Raw genomic sequence first — 16,879 nt, 5'->3', positions numbered from 1 at the left:
ACTTCCTTTCTGTTCCAGTCGAGGGAAACTCATGCTTTCCAGCAGAAATATTTATATTGTATGTGCATTCATCGATAGCGCTAGCGAACAGACTACATGCGTTCAGGAAACACAAATAAAAGCTTGACAATAATAGCAGAAAGAAGAGGAGGTTAGCAACCCCTCGTGACACTCACCGACGAAGACGTACCTGGAACACCGTCTCACCAACCCTGCGGGAACATCGCTTTGAAGCGGCGCACGAAGAACTTCTGCCGTGGCCCACCAACGTCGGAGCCGTACTGTCCGCGTGCGCGCCACACATCGCGTGAGCTTGTCAGCGGTTTGCTGCCGAGTTTGTCGTAGTAATCCGGGTGGACGTTGTAGTAGGTAGACTTGAACTTCGTCACCTCCTCCGTTTTGTGGCGCGCATCGCTGACGCGGTTGAAACGGCGCATCTGCTCCGCCCGCTTTCGGTCTCGCTCTTCCGAAAAGTAAAGCATCTCCTTCGTCACCTCATCGCGGGAGTGGAACCAGTGCATGTTTTCAGCGTAGGTTTGGATCGACTTGGCTCGCTCCCACCCCAGCACGAGACGGTAGTCGATGTCCCTCTCGCTGAGCTGCTCGTTGTTCGGGTCGCGGAAGGTGCTCATGACCTCTTCCGTCACCACCTCACGCCGCGACCGCATCGGGAAGCCGTAGGCGCCCTTCAGCAGTGTGCGGTAGAGGCGTAGCTTCTCTTGGTGCTTGTAGCTGCTGGACGCAGCGGTGCCTGCCGCGTTGCACCGACACACGGTACGTTGCATTGCTGCTGCGTTTCCGAAGTGACCCTGCGTTATTTTTGCTGCTGTTTACCTCCGAGCGACTCTCCTACGATGATGTACGGCAGATCCTGCAAACGTACTAGATCTGAACGATAGGAGGGGGGGGGAGGAACGACTAATCACAATAATAGTAATAATAATAGTAATCGTATAGTGCTGATGATAGTGGTGATGGAATCTGTTAGTCCTGTGCGGGACTTTAAAGTAAAGGAAGAAAGAAACAAATCAGCTACTGCTGTGCAGTGGAACCACGTCCACGAAGGTGCGATGGAACAGGATTGCACCTATCTCTTTATGCAGAGTTTATGCGTGAAAAAACGAAAGCAAACACCACCAACAACAACAGAAACCAATACTCCCTCAAAAAAGAAGAGGAAGGATACAAGTATTTTTGACTCATTGTCTACTACACACACACACAGAAGGTGACAATGAATCGAAGCGCTTGTCAATGAATCCAACGATGTATTTATTTGCATCGTTCTCCAGTTAATGTGGTGCAGAGAGTCTCGAAGAACAGACTACCTTCTGAGGTGTGGCGTACCGGCTTTTTTTCTCCCTTTTCCACTTCAGCCGTTCTCGATCGTTCAATGGTAGCGACGCATCTTCTAGCCAGTCCCTTTCCGCCTCTTTTCGAAACCAGCTATCAACTAGCTTTTACGTCTCATCCCCTCCCACGTGCGTATCAGCTAGCTTTGATTCATAAGGCGAAGGCACTCCCTGACTAACAGAGCTCCGCACACGCACTTTGTGTGTGTGTGTGTGTGTGTGTGTTTGCGCTAGATCAACAATCATTTGCCGAATAGTTGCTCTTGACAAACGTTTGTGCATGTTTTATTTTTCATTATTATTGTTTTATTTTTGACTACAGTTGTCGTCCTTTCAATCGGAGGAGAAAGAAAGAAAAAGAAAATATGATGATGATAAGAACAGTAATGGGAAAAGGACAGCGCGCTTTCTACACATGTCAGCAAAACAAGAGCAACAAACAAAGAAACAAAGAAAGTAAAATATTCAGAAAGGGGCGGGTGGCGTTTGGGGTGGGGTGGAAAGGATTCTAACGTCCTATCCCCCCTCCCCCCCCCTCCACCTTTCCACTTCCCTTCAATTTAAAAGCTGACACCTTTTCTTTTCTCTTTTATTAATTCTAACTATTTTTCCCCTTTCTTTCCTTGTTGCCGCGAGTACGAAGTGAAATGAAAGCGGTGAAGATGAGCAACAACGCAAGTTAGGAGAACAAGATGGAGAGAGAGAGAGCACGAACGACAGAAGAAAGAGGAAGAGAACGCTGACAACGGCAGCACTTTATCGGCGGAGAGCGCGCGCACACACGAATGCGCGTAGCGAAAGAGAAGAGGGGGGGGGGAAAGGAAAAACAAAAAACAAAAATACCCATTGAACTTCACTGTGGACGCACACCTGGAGTTCGTGCGGCCACGTGAGCTTGTGCATCTCCTCGGGGGGAGGAGCAGATGCGGGTGGGACAAGGACGGTGTGGATCCGCCACGCAACAGGACTTTCACACATGAAACGTAAACACAAAAACGGGGGAAAAAAAGCGAAGAGAAGAGTCGTAAAATCAAAATCAATATCAGACACACACACATATATATAAGCACACAAGCGTTCTTCAAGCCGCGTGGGCTACAACGGACAGGTTGCAGCGAATGCCGCACATCTTTGAAGGAAAGAAGAAAGCAAAAGAAATAAAGAAAATGGGAAAACGAATGAGGTGCCGCTTCGTGTCGGCGAAATGACGTGAGCGCAGTAGGCCGGAACGCATGTCGTTTTTCACGAGTTCTCCCTTCGGGCCACGAAGGAAAAAAAGAAAAGAAAAAAAGGCTAATAAAAGTGAAGAGGACCACTCCGCTACTCACAGGAAGGAGGAAACGTGCGAAAGAACAATACCTATATACATTTCGAAGATATACACGTATACATACATATTACTAATACGAAAGCTGCAAGGCTAAAACACCTGTTCAACCACCATCCACCCGTTGCTGCAGGGTTTTTTTTTCCTTCTTCTTCGCTTTTCTACTGCAGTTCAGTCCACTTGCTTCTCTTCTCCGCTGCTCTTCGCTTTGTCTTCTTTACGACACGTAACAGCGCTGTCGCAGACACGAACGAGAACAAAAACAAACAAAAAAGGCGCCAGCGAAGAAACAAAATAAAATAGGATGAACGCACGTTTGCGCGAAGGAAATATGGCGGGAGGTGTGCGTGGAGGAGCGCACGTTACCCCGCTGTACACCTCCTCCCCGTCTCGCTTGTCTTCACGCGTCATACCGGTTGGGTGCGCGGAGGGGAGGGTGAGGTCGACCCAACGCCACACCCAAGTCGCCCCACAGAAAGAAGAAGAGAACAAAAAAAAAAGAAACGGAATTCAAGAAAAAAGCTCTAAACCACTTAGGAGGAAAGGAAGGAACTGGGGGGGGGGGGAGGGACGGAACGTACGGAGTGCGCTTCACCTCGACAAAGAAGGCACAGAAGTACAACGAAGATGAGTAGGCCAACAAAGAGGGGAAAAACGGTAAAACAAACAAACGAAAAAAGAAACTGTCAGGCACATCGAAAGCTGGAGAGGTGGCGTGTGTGCGTGCGTGTGCGTGTGCAGTGACGGCCACGAGCCGGTGTCCGCTTTGTCTTCCAGTGTTGAACTTCCCATCAGGGCTTTTTTTTCTTCTACAAGTGCGAGGGGTGAGGAGGAAAGGGGGAGAGAGAACAAATGAAAGGAAGAGGCATCCAACCTTTCCTTCATCTCCCCCCCCTCCTGTCGTCTATCTTCGAAAACAGCGGGCAGTGCAACGCCAAGGCGGAGAAGAGAGGAGGGGAGGGGGGAAATCATGATAATAATAATAATAAAAGGAGGCGGTGAGAGACTGGAGTGGAAGGGTAAGCAACGACGTCACTTCACTGGCATGCGAGCTAAAACATCGGAAGAGAAAAGAAGATGAAAGACAAATACGGAACATGAAGAAGAAAACACAAGCGAAAAACGCATATTTAGAAAGAGAGAGAAAAGACCCGTTCCACAGAGAAAAACGAGGAGGCCGCCAATAATAATAATAATAGTAAATATATATATATATAATTCATACATCGGGCAACATATATCACTGAGTAAAAAGAAGAAGAGAAAACAAAGAAGAGAGTTCAAAAAAAAAAAACAGAGAAGAAATACATCAGCTTTTCCTTACATCCAATTGTTCTGTGACTGTCTCACGTGTGCGTCATCGTCGTAGTCGTTTGGAGGACGCACGTGGCGCTGGCTGCCGCCCGTGTTCGACGCCTGACGCATCTCCTGATGCTGCTGTTGTGGAGCGTAGCCGTCATCGCTGCTGCGTCGGCGGCCGCCATCACCACTGTTGCTGCTGCTGCGACGGTAGTCGTTGCTTTTCTCGTTGTCGTTGTCGTCCTCGTAGGTGTTACCGCGGAAGGAGCGTGTGGACACGAAGGACTTGGGGCGCAGCGTCTCGTGCGTCTCTTGCTGCGCCCACTCCGGCGCGTCCTCGGGCGGCTCATCCATGTCTTCGTCGTCCTGGCAGAGCGCAACGATGAGAAACACGACGAGGGTGACGACGAACAAAACCACGAAGAAGATGATCCACCAGTTCTTCTGCAGCGCGCTGGAGGTGTTCGTCATCTCGTACATGGTGCGACTCGGCGCCTGCACCTGGCAGGCCGCCCAGAAGTTCACCTTGCTGGCCGCCTGCGCCGACGCGTTCCATTGACTGACGCCCGCGACAGGGCTCCAGCGGTAGCCGGCGTAGCTGTAGCCACCCACCGCGAGGTTGTCCGACCAGGTCGAGGTGTCGGACACACCGCGGAGGATCAAGTCCTGGCCGAACATCATCCCCGGCCGCCGATCGCGTGGTGCCATGTCCGCCGCGTCAAAGAAGCTCGGGAAGCCGCTCGCCTGTCCGTAGTACACGACGGTCGCCGACTGGGGTTTTTCGAAGGTGTTCCCGATGTAGAACGTCACCCCGACGCCTTTGATGTACAAGGGCAGCGTTCGGTTGTCTGCCGTCTCGGCCCACCGGCCCTGGTTCCACCGCCAGTAGCAGCCGTACGACACGCCGTTGATGAGGCGGCCCGAGATGATGGGAAACGGGCAGTTGTCTTCGAGGTTGGCGTCGGTGGTGGCGCCGAGGTACGCGAACCACGTCTCCCCCGCACCGGCCCGCCGCACCGTCTCGATGACCGACTGATGTAATGCTACGGTGGGCTCGCTGGCAAGGTAGCCACCGCCCTGTTGGCAGACGAGGCGCGACTGCATTTTGCTGCCGCTGGTGTCCTGTTTCGCGAAGCTGCTCATCACCGGCACGAAAGCGAAGCCGTGGGCAACGCGCACGGCCCCGCAGAAGAGGAGGAGGAGAAGAAGCAGAGGCAACGCAAGACGGCGGGCGCCGTGCCGCGGCCGCGCGTTCGAGCTTCCCCGCATCATTGTGCCGTGTATGATGCTGTGCATAACACTACTATATATATATGGGGGAGGGGGATCTGAGGAGACAAGCGATGCGGGGCTGCACTGAGGTAAGAGAGTAAAGATAGTGGGCGATGTAAAGCAAATAGATAAATAAATAGATAAACAAATAGATATATTTCCTCTAAAAGTGGCTGTGGCGGAATGCAGCGTCTAAAGCTGACGGGAACCAATAAAACGATGCATTTTTTTTTGGTGACGGTGCCGAAGGAACGACCGTGAAGGTCAGTGATATCATTGGAGAGGGAAAGGAACGAAAAGGAAAGAGAAGGAAAGAGAAGGTAAAGGAAAGTATATATGCATATATGTGTTGACGGGAGCGAGACGGAAAGTGGGAGGGACACGAGTCCATCATGTGCGCCACCGCCGGCAGCTGGAAAACAACAACAACCAACAAAGAAAGACAGGAGAGGAGGTCTTCTTTTTCTTTCTCCCTCACGCGGCCTTCATTTTCGTAAGAATCGCCGTAGATCGTTGCAGCCGATCCCGTTTTCTCTCCCCCCCCCCTCCCTCCGTGAATGTGCCTCCATTATTGGCCACAAGCGAGAATGCACTGTTCCATTGCTGCTGTTCAAACTCCTAGATAGAAGTGGTGAAATGAGAAGAAAACGAAATAAGAAGAAACAAAGGCCTCGATGGGAGCCGAACACCTCAAGCAGCAGCTGCTTCGAGAAAAAAGAATCAAAGAGAACGAAGAGAAAGGAGAGAAAGGAGAGAGCGCGTTCGACCTCCTTTCGTTGGTTATCGGCACCCTCGGCAGCTGAGCGCTCTCCCAAAAATCCTTAAGCCACACTTTCCCCTCCTCTTTCTCGTTTGGTATTCCCTTTTGTTTTTACCGTTGTAATACGTCTGCGGCAGTTCTTCGCACTTCCATTCCCATCGAGCGTGAAAAGGAAGAAGATATGCTTGTTTCACTTTTAACACTTTAAAACAATCAAACTATAATACATCCATACACATAAATCAGTACACATCGGCATCGTCCACATCCAACACACTACACAAAGAAAGAAGAGAACAGTAAAAGAGGGGGTAAGATGAGCTTCTCCTTTCTTTTCCCCCGCTGAGTGCGTAACGCAAGGAAGAGAGACGAGAACCAAAACATCATCAACAGCACGTGCGGTGAAAGAGAAGAAGGGAAAAAGTAATACCTGCGTGGCTGCGGATGCAGGGCATCAGATATGCTTCGCAGGAAAGATACACCCACACACATACACATATGTACGTACTTACAAAAGGTACGTATAGACCGTAGAGGTGGCAGAGGAGGCAAGAGGCGATCGTTGATGATGTCGGTTTCTGTGGGGAGAGGAGTAAACACACCCCTCTACACCGGCTCCTCCTCCCTCTCCCTTTTCGATTGCACAGCCCTTCACAAGGCTCATTACAAGGATGTCCGGCAGCGAATACAACGGCCACTTATCGCTCATGGCGAGCCATGAAGAACAAGAAAGCAGTGTACACGGAGCACCGTTAAGGAACACATGAGCTCCAAAAGGAGGGGGCTTTGAACAAAGAAAAAATGAGAAAGGTGATGATGCGAATGCCGCGATGACAAGCACACAATAACGAAGAGAGAAGGAGGAAAAATATATATGCGAAGTGGTCCGCGACGCTCCATCGACAAGTGAGAGGAAGAGGTCCGCTACATCGCATGGGGAAAAAAACTGTTATGGATAAAGATAAGGGAGATCTCGTGTATGCGTGTGCGTGTGTGGTTGTACGGCGGAACACGAAATGAAGAATGCCACTTGGCGAACTTGATTAACCAACCAAGACAAGAAAATACGTACACGCAAACAAAAAAAAAACGGCAAATTAAGGATTCTAAAACTAATAATAATAATAGTAAAAAAGAGAGGAACAAAACCGCTGTGGCTCATTTAAAACTGAGGAGGAGGGAAGACGATGAAGCTCCGAGAAAAGCAAGAAGCGCAAACAGAAAAACCAACGCTAAGTACATTTGTCTACTTTTTTTTTTTGCGGACGTGGTGTGGCGCGTGGGATGAAAGCAACACCACGCGGAACGGAAACGCGCAAACGATGGGGCCACCAAAGGCTGAAGCCGTTGGGAAAAAAAAGGAAATAGAAAGGAAAAATAATACGACTCCAGTTTTTAGAACGCATTTACGAAAAGAAGTGGAAGAGAAGGGGGAGAAACTGTACATCTTCGACGCCGCATTAACGCGTGTGTCGAGCGAGAACAAACAATACAAGAGAGAAAGAGAAGCGCATCTCACGCGTCGCGTGACACAACACCACCGACGCACGCGTAGGAGAGAAGAAGAAAGGGAAGGAAAAAAGGTTGGGGTCGAAGGAAATACATATACGTATATGAAGGGAGCGTCTCCTTCAAAACCCTTTCCCGTTTGATTCTTGTGTGTCTACAGAAAACAGAAACCGATCCATTAACTTTCTTTCATTGAACACATGTCAGGCGGTCTCTTAAACGATTTGCTGCGACAACGCCTTTCTGCAGGTTCCACCTTCCTTTTCTACCTTCTACTTTTCACTACAGATCCACGTTTAGTTCGGAAATCTCACCTGCCTGCGGCACATCGACATCTTCGAAGGTTTGCGAGACTGTTCGACCACGTGAGTGACGGCTGCTCCTTCGCTTCGGCGCTGTTACACTGTCCACCGCTGACGCGGTCTCGTGCTGCTGCTGCTCCATCCTCTTCACCTCATCCTCGTGCAGACAACCACCCCTCACGTTCGCGTAGTAGTCATCGCCCTTCTGGCGGCCGTCGCTGTCGACCATGTTGCCGTCCCCGTACTGGTTACGCCCGCCACGGCCGAAGATACCGGCGGCACCCATGGTCATGTCCTCCGGGTTTTGCCGGGGTTCCTGTGGGTTGAAGCCGCGACCGAGACGGCGCTGCGCCTCCTGATGTTGCTGCTGCTGCTGCTCGACTGACATCTGCTGCTGCGTGTACGCGCCGTTAGGAAGCTTCGGGTCCTTGCTGCCGTTGCTGGACTTGGGTATGGCGTCGGCGAGGACGTAGGCCGTGCCCATCCGCTCGCGCAACACCATCGCGTGGATCAGCGGTTCCTCCTTCGGCTTGGTCGCGGTGATGCAGCAGTATGCAATAACCGCAAACAGCAGCACCAGCAGCACCAGAGCAATGATGAGAAAGATCACCCACCAGTGTGACTGGGCCCACGTGAGCCGTTTAAAGCAGTTTACAAAGGTTGGCTGCGGCTTGCGGGAGGTGGTGGGGGGGTGCTGGGGGTAGAGCTGCACCTCGCACACCACCATGTACTTGTCGACGGGGTTAGGATTGTTGTTTTCGGGGTCCATAGGGCTGTCCATGCGCACCAACGATCTGGTGCCGACACTGTTGATCATGTAGTACTGCCCGCGCGGAAAGGAGAGACTGCCGGTTGTATTCCACACGAACTGCTCGTAGTCGTTGAGCACGTGTCCCTTGTTGGCATACAGGCCTTGCCAGAAAGCCGTGCCTGGCTCGCCTGCGTAACTGTACATATCGTAGAACCCGTAGCGCCAGCGGTAGGTGCAGCTGTCGCTGCTCAGCGTAGGCGAAGTGCAGCTGCGTGCGTCGCAGCATTTGTTTGGGTTTTCTGCTGACGGCTCCGCGCTGGCGCCGGTGAAGAAGGTCACGGCCGCGCCGGCATCCGTATCCTTAATGGAGGCCATCATCTGGTTGTTAATGGACGTGGTAGGGTCGCTCGCGGGGACGCCACCGCTGCTGAAGCACAGCTTCGCCGTGCTGTCGTAGGTGACAGAGATCTGCCGACTCTTGATGTCCTTGGGGGTGTATATGATCCAGTCCTTCATCTGCAGCACCAGCAGACCTTGCAGCTGGCCGTGCGCGACTTGGGTGGCCGCGAGGAGCGCCACGACGAGCACGGCCTGCGTCAGACGTAGCGCTGCCGATCGCATCGTGTACATCTCTTGGTGCTGCTGCGGTTGTTTTCCTTGCTTGATGTGGCCAACGTGGGCGGGAAACAGAACTACACGAAGAAACAGCAATCACCACAGCAGTGAAGGAATGGAGAAGAACGGTTGTACTTCTTCCTCTCTTGTGCTTGTGTGTTCCCCTCCGCCGTCAACGGTGCCCAGCAAGCACGAAAAGAAATACAATTTTTCTTCTTACGGGTTTCTGCTGCTTGCGTGGAAAACGTCGCTTTGCTTTTTTTTTACTTTTAGAAAGCGCTGCGAATAAGGTAAGAAGCGAAAGTAAGTAGGGCGCGGCTTCTGTGGAGCTATAGCTACAAAGGTATGTAGTAGTTATCTGTGACAGGCGTTGGCGTGGAAGGCAGACGTGCGGAAATACACGAAGTTTGAGAGCGGGAGAGCAGAAGAGTGAAGGCGCAGAAGACATCGTTTCTCACTATTATAGTTTTTTTTTTAGTCCTTGGCCCTCTCCGCAGGTTTCTCGTCCCTGCTAAACCGTGATCGTAGAAAACCTCTACGCAGCAGCAGCGGGTCTCTACAATCCTCATGTGGCAGCTATGTGCACCGGCACAGAGCGGAGCAGCCTCGTGAGTTCTTTTTTCCATTGTGGATGTGTGTGTGTGGTGGGGGTGGGGGGGGGGTGGAGGGCAGGAGCGCCGTGACCAACGCCTGCAGAGACTTCTCTCTTCCTTTTTTTCTCTCTCTCTCTTGTGATGTCACGAACGGGGTCCGCTCGTATCGGCAAATATATATATATATATGTATATATATGTTGACGCTGAAGAGCGAGGAATAAGGACAACAACGCAAGAGAATAGAAGAATCAAAAAAAAAAGAAGAGCAGCAACTACCTGAACGAATAACCGACAATTGACAAGGTATGATTCCGAATGCACAACGTATACTAAGGTGCGGGTGAATGCGATAGCAAATAATCGTAGGAAGAAAAATAAAACGCTTGTTGTGTAGATGAGAGGATTGTAGTTGCGTCAGGGAGAAGAGAGGAGAGCTGGCCGACGACTCGACAACACAGAGGTCATCCTCTGCTTTTCCTTTCCACACTCTTCAACACCGTAGAGCTCGAACGCTACTGAGCGACTGCGCCTCTCCTCCCAATCTGCGGTGGAAAGCGCACACACGCACACACCGTCTTGTGAAAGCGAGCCTTCAACAACAAGCAGCTTTCCTTCAGTTATTATCCGTATGTAAGCTCACAACTGTTTTTTTTTCTTTAATGAAATAAGTGATCGGGTGCGTCCGCTTGACACGAGGGGCCAACTGCCGCACTTTCCTCCTCCTTATCGTTGTGTTCTTTTGTTCTAGAGAACAGCAAGATTCAAAAGGCTCGAGACGGCTTCTACCCAGCAGAACACGTTGTAACGCGCTCCCGCGGCGTTGTGCACGAGGGCCCGCGGCCCGCCACTGTCATTTGACACGAACAGCGTCGCTGCAAACACAATCCCTGCAAACACAACATCGCTCGTCACGAGCGTCACCGCCTGCGCCAGCGGCGCGTGGATCAGCTTTTTGTGTTTCGGTGGCTGCTGCTGTCGCTGCGACGACGATGACAGTGTATTGCGACTCGCCGACCTGTTTCTCGGCGGAGGGGACGACTTGGGTGGGGCAGGTGGCGGCTGCGCCGCCGTTGTCACCGCCCCACACCAGCGTCGCAGCACCGCATTCGACACCTTTCCACTCACCCACTGCAACCCGCCCAGCACGCGCCAAGGCAGCCGGGGGAGCAGCGTCACCACAAAGTAGCCGCGCGGCGTCAGCGCAGCCCACACTGCATCCGCGCGTGCGTGCGCTGTTGTCGTGGCGGCGGCGGCGGCGGCATCCGGCACACGGCTGAAAAGGTCAGCGTCACGCCACTCCGCATGGAGGGGCTGCAGACGGCCAAAGACTCGCCGATACAACGCCTGCACGACGTCCAGCTTCGGCAGCAGCCGCGACCAGACACCGCTGACAGACACGCTAAAATCATAGAGGCCGTAGCTGCACCCCACCGACGGCGACGGCGGCAGCGCGGAGTGAAAGAGCGGCGCACAGAAGAAACTACGCGCCATCGATCTGAGACACATCCCACCTTCCTCTGCTATTGGCATGGCGGCGGAAAGGCCACTCGTGGTGGTACTGCTCCGCACCATGGGGATCACCTTGTCCAGCATCGTACAGCACGCGAGCGTCACGGAGAGCGAGGCAACACACAGAACGCAGCTCGTCATGCACACCCGCAGGACCACCACGCAGTACTGGCACGCCGCGGCACGGCTGCAGGTGCGCACAAACTGCACCGTCGGCACCCGCTGCACCGCGAGCACTTGTCGAGCAAAGGAGGAGACGGCCCACGAGTGGCGGCGGCCGACGCGCATCGCCAGCGCCGACGAGGCGGCGGTCGCGCGTGACGTGGCCGATTCCCCACTGCTGCCGCCACTGCTGCTGCCATCGCCATCTTGGGCAGCGGAAGCAGCAACGCCGCCTTCGTCGCCGTCCGCCCGCCGACGCTGCCGCCGCGCACTCGATAGCGTGTTGTAGGAAATGGTAATACCGCCCTCGTCGGCCGGGTCGATCAACACCCCGTCGGCCTCTGCACCGTTGAAGAGCTCCTCGCGCTGCACCGCATCTTTTGCCGCGCTCACCAACTCTGCCCGGTAGCGCTGCGCGACGATGCGGGAGAGTTGGTACACCAGCGGCGTGGCGGCGAGGGCCACACCAGCCGCGACGGCGTGCCAGCGGAGGGATTGCGTGACATCGAACAGGAAGAGGCTCGCCGCCTCACGTGCGCCGTCGGTGGCGGGTGCGGGGGAGCCGCTGGCGATACCGACCAATGCCTTGCCAGCCATAGAGTTCAGTTCCACCATGTTTGCTTTTCTTTTCCTCTCTTAAATACAAGAGAGAGAGAGTGTACGTGTGTGTGTGTGTATGTGTGAAGGAAAGGGGGAGAAAACCAACAACTATGAAGAGTCGCGCAGCAAAGAGGTCGAAAGGATTGCACCGCCCTTTGAAGGGAATCTTGTCTTCCCGTCGCTTGCGTGTGTGTTCCTTCTTTTGAAGGAGAGGGCGGTGTGTCGGAACGCGTAAAGAAGAATGAGGGGACCTCTCGCGCAATGACGCCGCAGGGGAGAGGAAAGGTGTAGACACAACAGGAAACGTGCGAATACGTACGATAGGGAGGGGCACCTAAAAAGCGTGCTTCAATATATTTATTTATTTATTTAAGGAGGAGAGGAAGAGGAGATGGCAAGTGCGTGGGTAGGCGATCCAGGGCTAGTTTCACGAAAACCCCTCGATGAGAAGACACTTTTCGCTTTGCCATTTTCTTTCTGTCTGTGTCTGTGTGTGTGTGTGTGTGTGTGTGTATCACGGCGCACCTCATGGAGGCTATTGGAAAACCATATATTATTATTGTCTCCTTTTGTTCTTCTTCTTACGCACCGTGCGTGAACCACCACGCAGAAAAGCCCCCTCCCCTCCCCCCCCCCCCTCGCACATTTTCTTCTTGTGCTCTCGTCATTTCACTGCTGGAGAGGAGTTTGCTACGGTGGGCCTCTTCGTGGCGGTGCGGTGCGCTACGCCGATAGATAAAGGAAAAATAGATAAATGGAAGAGGCAGCCATTTTCTTCTTCATTTGTTGTCGTTGCTGCTGCTGCTGCCCGCACGTTCTACTCCTGCTCGAGCGACGACTCCGTAAAGGGCGGGGGCGTGGTGAAGAGACGCCTGCTATGCCAGTTGTGCAGCGGCGGTGTCGCATCTTCTGCGTCGGATGATGGACTTACTGCGGCTGCGGCTGTTGCTGATGCCGCCGCCTCACTCGGCGAAGTGAAGGTCTTCGCGCTGCTCGGTGGAAATGAAAAGGCCACGTCTGACTTCTGCTGTGCGCCAGCATCCTCTCCCCTCTGCTCCGGCGGAGACAGGTTTTTCTCACTATCTTCGGTTGCGACCACCGTGGAGGACGTCGGTGCGGGCACGTCGGGGAGTCGCGTGGCGGGTCGACGGGGATCCGCTTCGGGCGGCGGCGATGCGGCCTCCACCGGTGATGCGGAGGGAGAGGGGAATGAGGGGGTGAAGGAGTCAGACGTCCCCGTTGTGGCTCTCTTGTGCGAATCCTTTGCCGCTTCCACCGTCGACAGTGTCGTACGCAGTGGTGATTCCGTCGTTGCCGCTGCATTGGTACTACGCCTCGGTGCTATTCCCGAGCCGGTTTCAGTTGCAGCCGCTCCTCTTTCATTTGCGCGCTCTGCCACGCCAGCACTCGACCACGCGGCGTCGTCAGCGCTGCCCACTCGCCCCTGCACCGGCGACTCCGCCACGAGCTCCGCCACGTCCATGGCCGAGGGCGACGATGCCACTGGCGAGGTTTTCTGCTCAACGGGTTGTACGCTACGTGAAAACGCATCTTCCGCCTCCGCGCTGTGCAACGTGAAGTCTTCTGCGACGTCCGCCTGAGCTGCTGCGCCGTACAAGTTCAACGGATCCCCGCTCAATGAACCATCACCACCACCGACCAGAGAAGACGACGTCACGTGCGACACTGCCGGCAGCAACGACGCCGCCACTGCGGCCAACTCGCTGCGCGACGCCGCCGTGTGCAGCGGTGGCGGCAGCGGTGGTGCGGACGTGGCCGCCGCAAGACTCGATGTTGTACCTGCTGCAGCAGCATCGTCTGTCTCATCAGCGTTGCCGCCGTTGCCGCTGTTCTCCATTCCCTTTTCGAGGAACGCCACCGCCGGCCGCTGCGTATGCTGCCGTGCGAGGGTGCGGGCGCGAACCTCGGCGTTCTCCTTGGCGCGGTGCTCCGCATCTGCCTGGATCTGCGCCACCGCCGACTGCGCCTCGGACCGAATGACCGTCATGACCACCGCCAATACGTCATCGGTAGAGACACAACGGACCTGGCCTTCTCCGCTGCCCTCGTCTGGCCGGCAGCGCAGCGGCAACGCCAACACGTGCGCCTCGACCTGCGAGTACACGCTGTTCAACGTGCGCTTGACCCGCTTGCACTGCTGCCGCATCGTCTCCTCCGGTGCACGGACATCTGCGTTGGCCTGCATGTACTGCAGCCTGTCGTTTAGGCCCGTTAAGACGTCGATTTCGGCGCGTAGCTGGCGACGATCGCGCTCGTGGTGGAACTTAGCGTCCTGCAGCGCGGCTTGCAAGGTCACGATCTGCTGATCGCGTGCGGTCACCTTCGCCTTCCATTCCGCCATCACAGCGCTCACGCCGCCTTCACCGTCGACGGCAGTGAACGCGGCCTGACGACCTTCGCGGTAGCCGGCGGCGTGTCCGTCGGACTTACCGGCCGCGTAGCGTTCCTCTGCGAGGCGTTCGAGCTCCTCGCGGTGCCGCACATCCTGCTCCAGCAGCTTCAGCCGCGTCTGCTCCGCCGCGTCCTGGCGCTGCCGCGTCCACAGGTCCTGCTGCACCTGCAGATCCTTCTCGAGGGCCTGCGCCTTCTCCGATGACCGCCCCATCGCCTCCAACGCCCGCTGGTAATTAGCGTTGGCCTCCTCGTACCTCTCGCGATACCTCTCCACACTCGCGAGAAGGGCGTCGCGGTCCTTCAGTGTGTCCTCGACAGCGACGTCTTCCTGCGGCGCGAGGCCGACCAGCCGCTTCACCACCCGCTCCAGCTCCGCGTTGTTGCGCTGCAGTTTGCCCTCGATGTCGAGGCGATCGACCTTCTCGCAGAGGGAGCCGAGCTGCAGCAGCGCACGATCAAGAGCGCGCTCCATCGCGTCCCACGTGTGCACTGGCGTGGCGGCCGTGAGAGTCGGCGGTGCTCCGTGCGTGGGCTGCGCTGGTTGGAGAGCGCGCAGGAGGAGTTGCTGAAGCATCTCACTCGTGGCGGCGGTCGGGTCTACACTCGCTGTCGGAAACCCGGGCTGCGAGTTTGGCTCCGGCTGTTGCGGTGCGTGTCTTGGTTCTGCTCGCACACGTGTGGGTGGCCCCGCCGCCGGTGCCGGTGCCGGTGCCGTCGTCGTCGACACAGCGTTGACGCACGTCACGTACGCCACAGCAAGCCAGCTCAGCGCTCCAACTTCGGTGACCAGTGTGTGCTTGTCGCTGCCGTGGTGCCCGCGCCAGCGAGCACCGGGCGATGATGACGTAGACAAGTCAGGAAACTGCATGGAAGACGGGGAGGACAGCTCGGGGTGTCGCACCCGCGTCTCCTCGGCGGTCAGGAATACGATTCGGGACTCGCCGCTGCGCATCCCGACCATCGCTGCTTCGAGTCCCTCCCGCAGCGTGCCGGAGCCCGGTGTAACGTTGCGCGGCGACGACGGCGGCGGTGCGACGCCGTCCACGCACTCTGCTGGCAGGCAGTACGACGTCGTGCGGCTTACGCGGCGCAGCGCCCACGTGCTCCAGTAAATGGTGGCAGGCTTGTTGATCTGCACAATGGATGCGCCGCTGTCACCACCGCCATTCGGGTCGGCGTTTGTGCAAGACGACGTTGACGTTGATGAAGAGAACGAGGAGGAGCGGGGTAGCACACGAACCGCAGGCACCGCAGCAGCGAACGTGCCGGCTTGCTTCGCCAAAGCGGCGGCGTATTGAGCCACCGTGTAGGTAGCCACGAGAAACTCCAGCGCTTTCCCACGATCAGGGAACATGCAGGTCCACCAGCACGCCGCACCGGATGCGTTGGGCAAGTCGCAGAAAAAACTGAGGTACTGCGGCTGCTCGCGATCTTGTTGCAGCTGGAGCGAGCCGCGTTCAAACACACTTTCCGGCCTCTCCAGCGAAATCCTGCACAAAACTTGCCGGTTCGAACTCATCAGCAAGAGGATCGGCGCAGGCGAGGCAGATGGCGGAGAAGCACGCCGCAGGGGTCCGCTGTCGCGTTGCCGAAGCCGCTCCCGTGCCGCTGCTGAAGGTGGCAACTGTTGCGGCGCACTGGACAACGACGCGGCTGTTGTATTTGCGCTGCTGCTACTGCTCCTCGAAGGAACCGATGACGGCGGCACGCACAGCGCCAGCATACAGGTGCCACAGTACAGCGCGTCCCGGTAGACCTGCACCACCGCATGCAAAGCCGTCGTTAACCCTGCTGCACCGCCGCTGTTTGCTGCAATCGACCCATCCTGATGACGGTGGTCGTGGAGGAGTGCGTTGTGGCTGGCATCGGTGCTGCCGGGACCTTCGTAAGTGAAGCGCGGCGGGAAGAAGGCGTCTGCCGCGTTGTTGGCTGGCGACAAAGAAGGGCCGAAGGTGGAGTGGGATGCGGCGTCCACTGAGGTGTGCGGCACCCCGGCCTCCGCCGCAACAGCGGGAGCAGTGGACGGGACAACAAGAGGAGCAGGCGAAGAGGAGGGCTGCTGGGAGACAAAAGGAGGGCCGTCGTCGAACAACTGTGACAAGTTGCGCCGTGTCGACGCGACCTTGCTCGATTGAGGGAGGAGGTCATTACTCGTGTTCGTTGCGGAGCGCGGCGGCGGCGGCGGTGGTGGCCGCTGCTTTGCCGATACCGAGCCTGTGGGTGCTGCGTCAGACGTTGCTGCCTGCGTGAGGAGGGGGTCGTCCAACGCGGCATGCGGGGCGGGGGCGCTGCCACGGCTTCCACCGCCTCGACGTGCAAAGAGATCGTCGTCAGAGGCGTCGCTGTCGGACGAGAAGAGAGCCCGTCGCTTCATGTTTGGTGGCGTGAGGGAGAGGGTGATGCTAATATC

General features: G+C 55.7%; 5 protein-coding genes across 7 annotated transcripts; all 5 read right to left on the bottom strand.

The window, feature by feature from the left end:
• Window positions 1–203: 203 nt before the first annotated feature.
• On the bottom strand, window positions 204–1,095 carry ABB37_07733 (putative mitochondrial hypothetical protein; the record flags this gene model as incomplete). Its single annotated transcript, XM_015806470.1, has 1 exon — window positions 204–1,095. The coding sequence occupies exon 1, from the start codon at window positions 783–785 to the stop codon at window positions 204–206; it is 582 nt and encodes a 193-aa protein (XP_015654834.1). The 5' UTR covers window positions 786–1,095.
• Window positions 1,096–3,999: 2,904 nt separating this feature from the next.
• Window positions 4,000–5,450, bottom strand: ABB37_07732 (hypothetical protein; the record flags this gene model as incomplete). Its single annotated transcript, XM_015806469.1, has 1 exon — window positions 4,000–5,450. Exon 1 carries the CDS (start codon window positions 5,248–5,250, stop codon window positions 4,000–4,002), a length of 1,251 nt encoding a protein of 416 aa, XP_015654833.1. The 5' UTR covers window positions 5,251–5,450.
• Window positions 5,451–7,801: 2,351 nt separating this feature from the next.
• On the bottom strand, window positions 7,802–9,547 carry ABB37_07731 (hypothetical protein; the record flags this gene model as incomplete). Its single annotated transcript, XM_015806468.1, has 1 exon — window positions 7,802–9,547. The coding sequence occupies exon 1, from the start codon at window positions 9,200–9,202 to the stop codon at window positions 7,802–7,804; it is 1,401 nt and encodes a 466-aa protein (XP_015654832.1). The 5' UTR covers window positions 9,203–9,547.
• Window positions 9,548–10,527: 980 nt separating this feature from the next.
• Window positions 10,528–12,402, bottom strand: ABB37_07730 (hypothetical protein; the record flags this gene model as incomplete). Of its 3 annotated transcripts, none has more annotated exons than XM_015806465.1 (1): window positions 10,528–12,402. In XM_015806465.1, the coding sequence occupies exon 1, from the start codon at window positions 12,067–12,069 to the stop codon at window positions 10,528–10,530; it is 1,542 nt and encodes a 513-aa protein (XP_015654829.1). In that variant the 5' UTR covers window positions 12,070–12,402. The 3 variants fall into 3 exon arrangements, with proteins under 3 accessions (XP_015654829.1, XP_015654830.1, XP_015654831.1); XM_015806466.1 differs by having other exon boundaries at window positions 10,528–12,390; XM_015806467.1 differs by having other exon boundaries at window positions 10,528–12,255.
• Window positions 12,403–12,871: 469 nt separating this feature from the next.
• On the bottom strand, window positions 12,872–16,843 carry ABB37_07729 (hypothetical protein; the record flags this gene model as incomplete). Its single annotated transcript, XM_015806464.1, has 1 exon — window positions 12,872–16,843. The coding sequence occupies one exon, from the start codon at window positions 16,841–16,843 to the stop codon at window positions 12,872–12,874; it is 3,972 nt and encodes a 1,323-aa protein (XP_015654828.1).
• Window positions 16,844–16,879: the final 36 nt, after the last annotated feature.

Source organism: Leptomonas pyrrhocoris, assembly GCF_001293395.1.
Source record: "Leptomonas pyrrhocoris isolate H10 chromosome Unknown, whole genome shotgun sequence".
NCBI classification, from domain to species: Eukaryota; Euglenozoa; class Kinetoplastea; order Trypanosomatida; family Trypanosomatidae; genus Leptomonas; species Leptomonas pyrrhocoris.
This window is presented reverse-complemented; position numbering and strand designations above follow the sequence as displayed.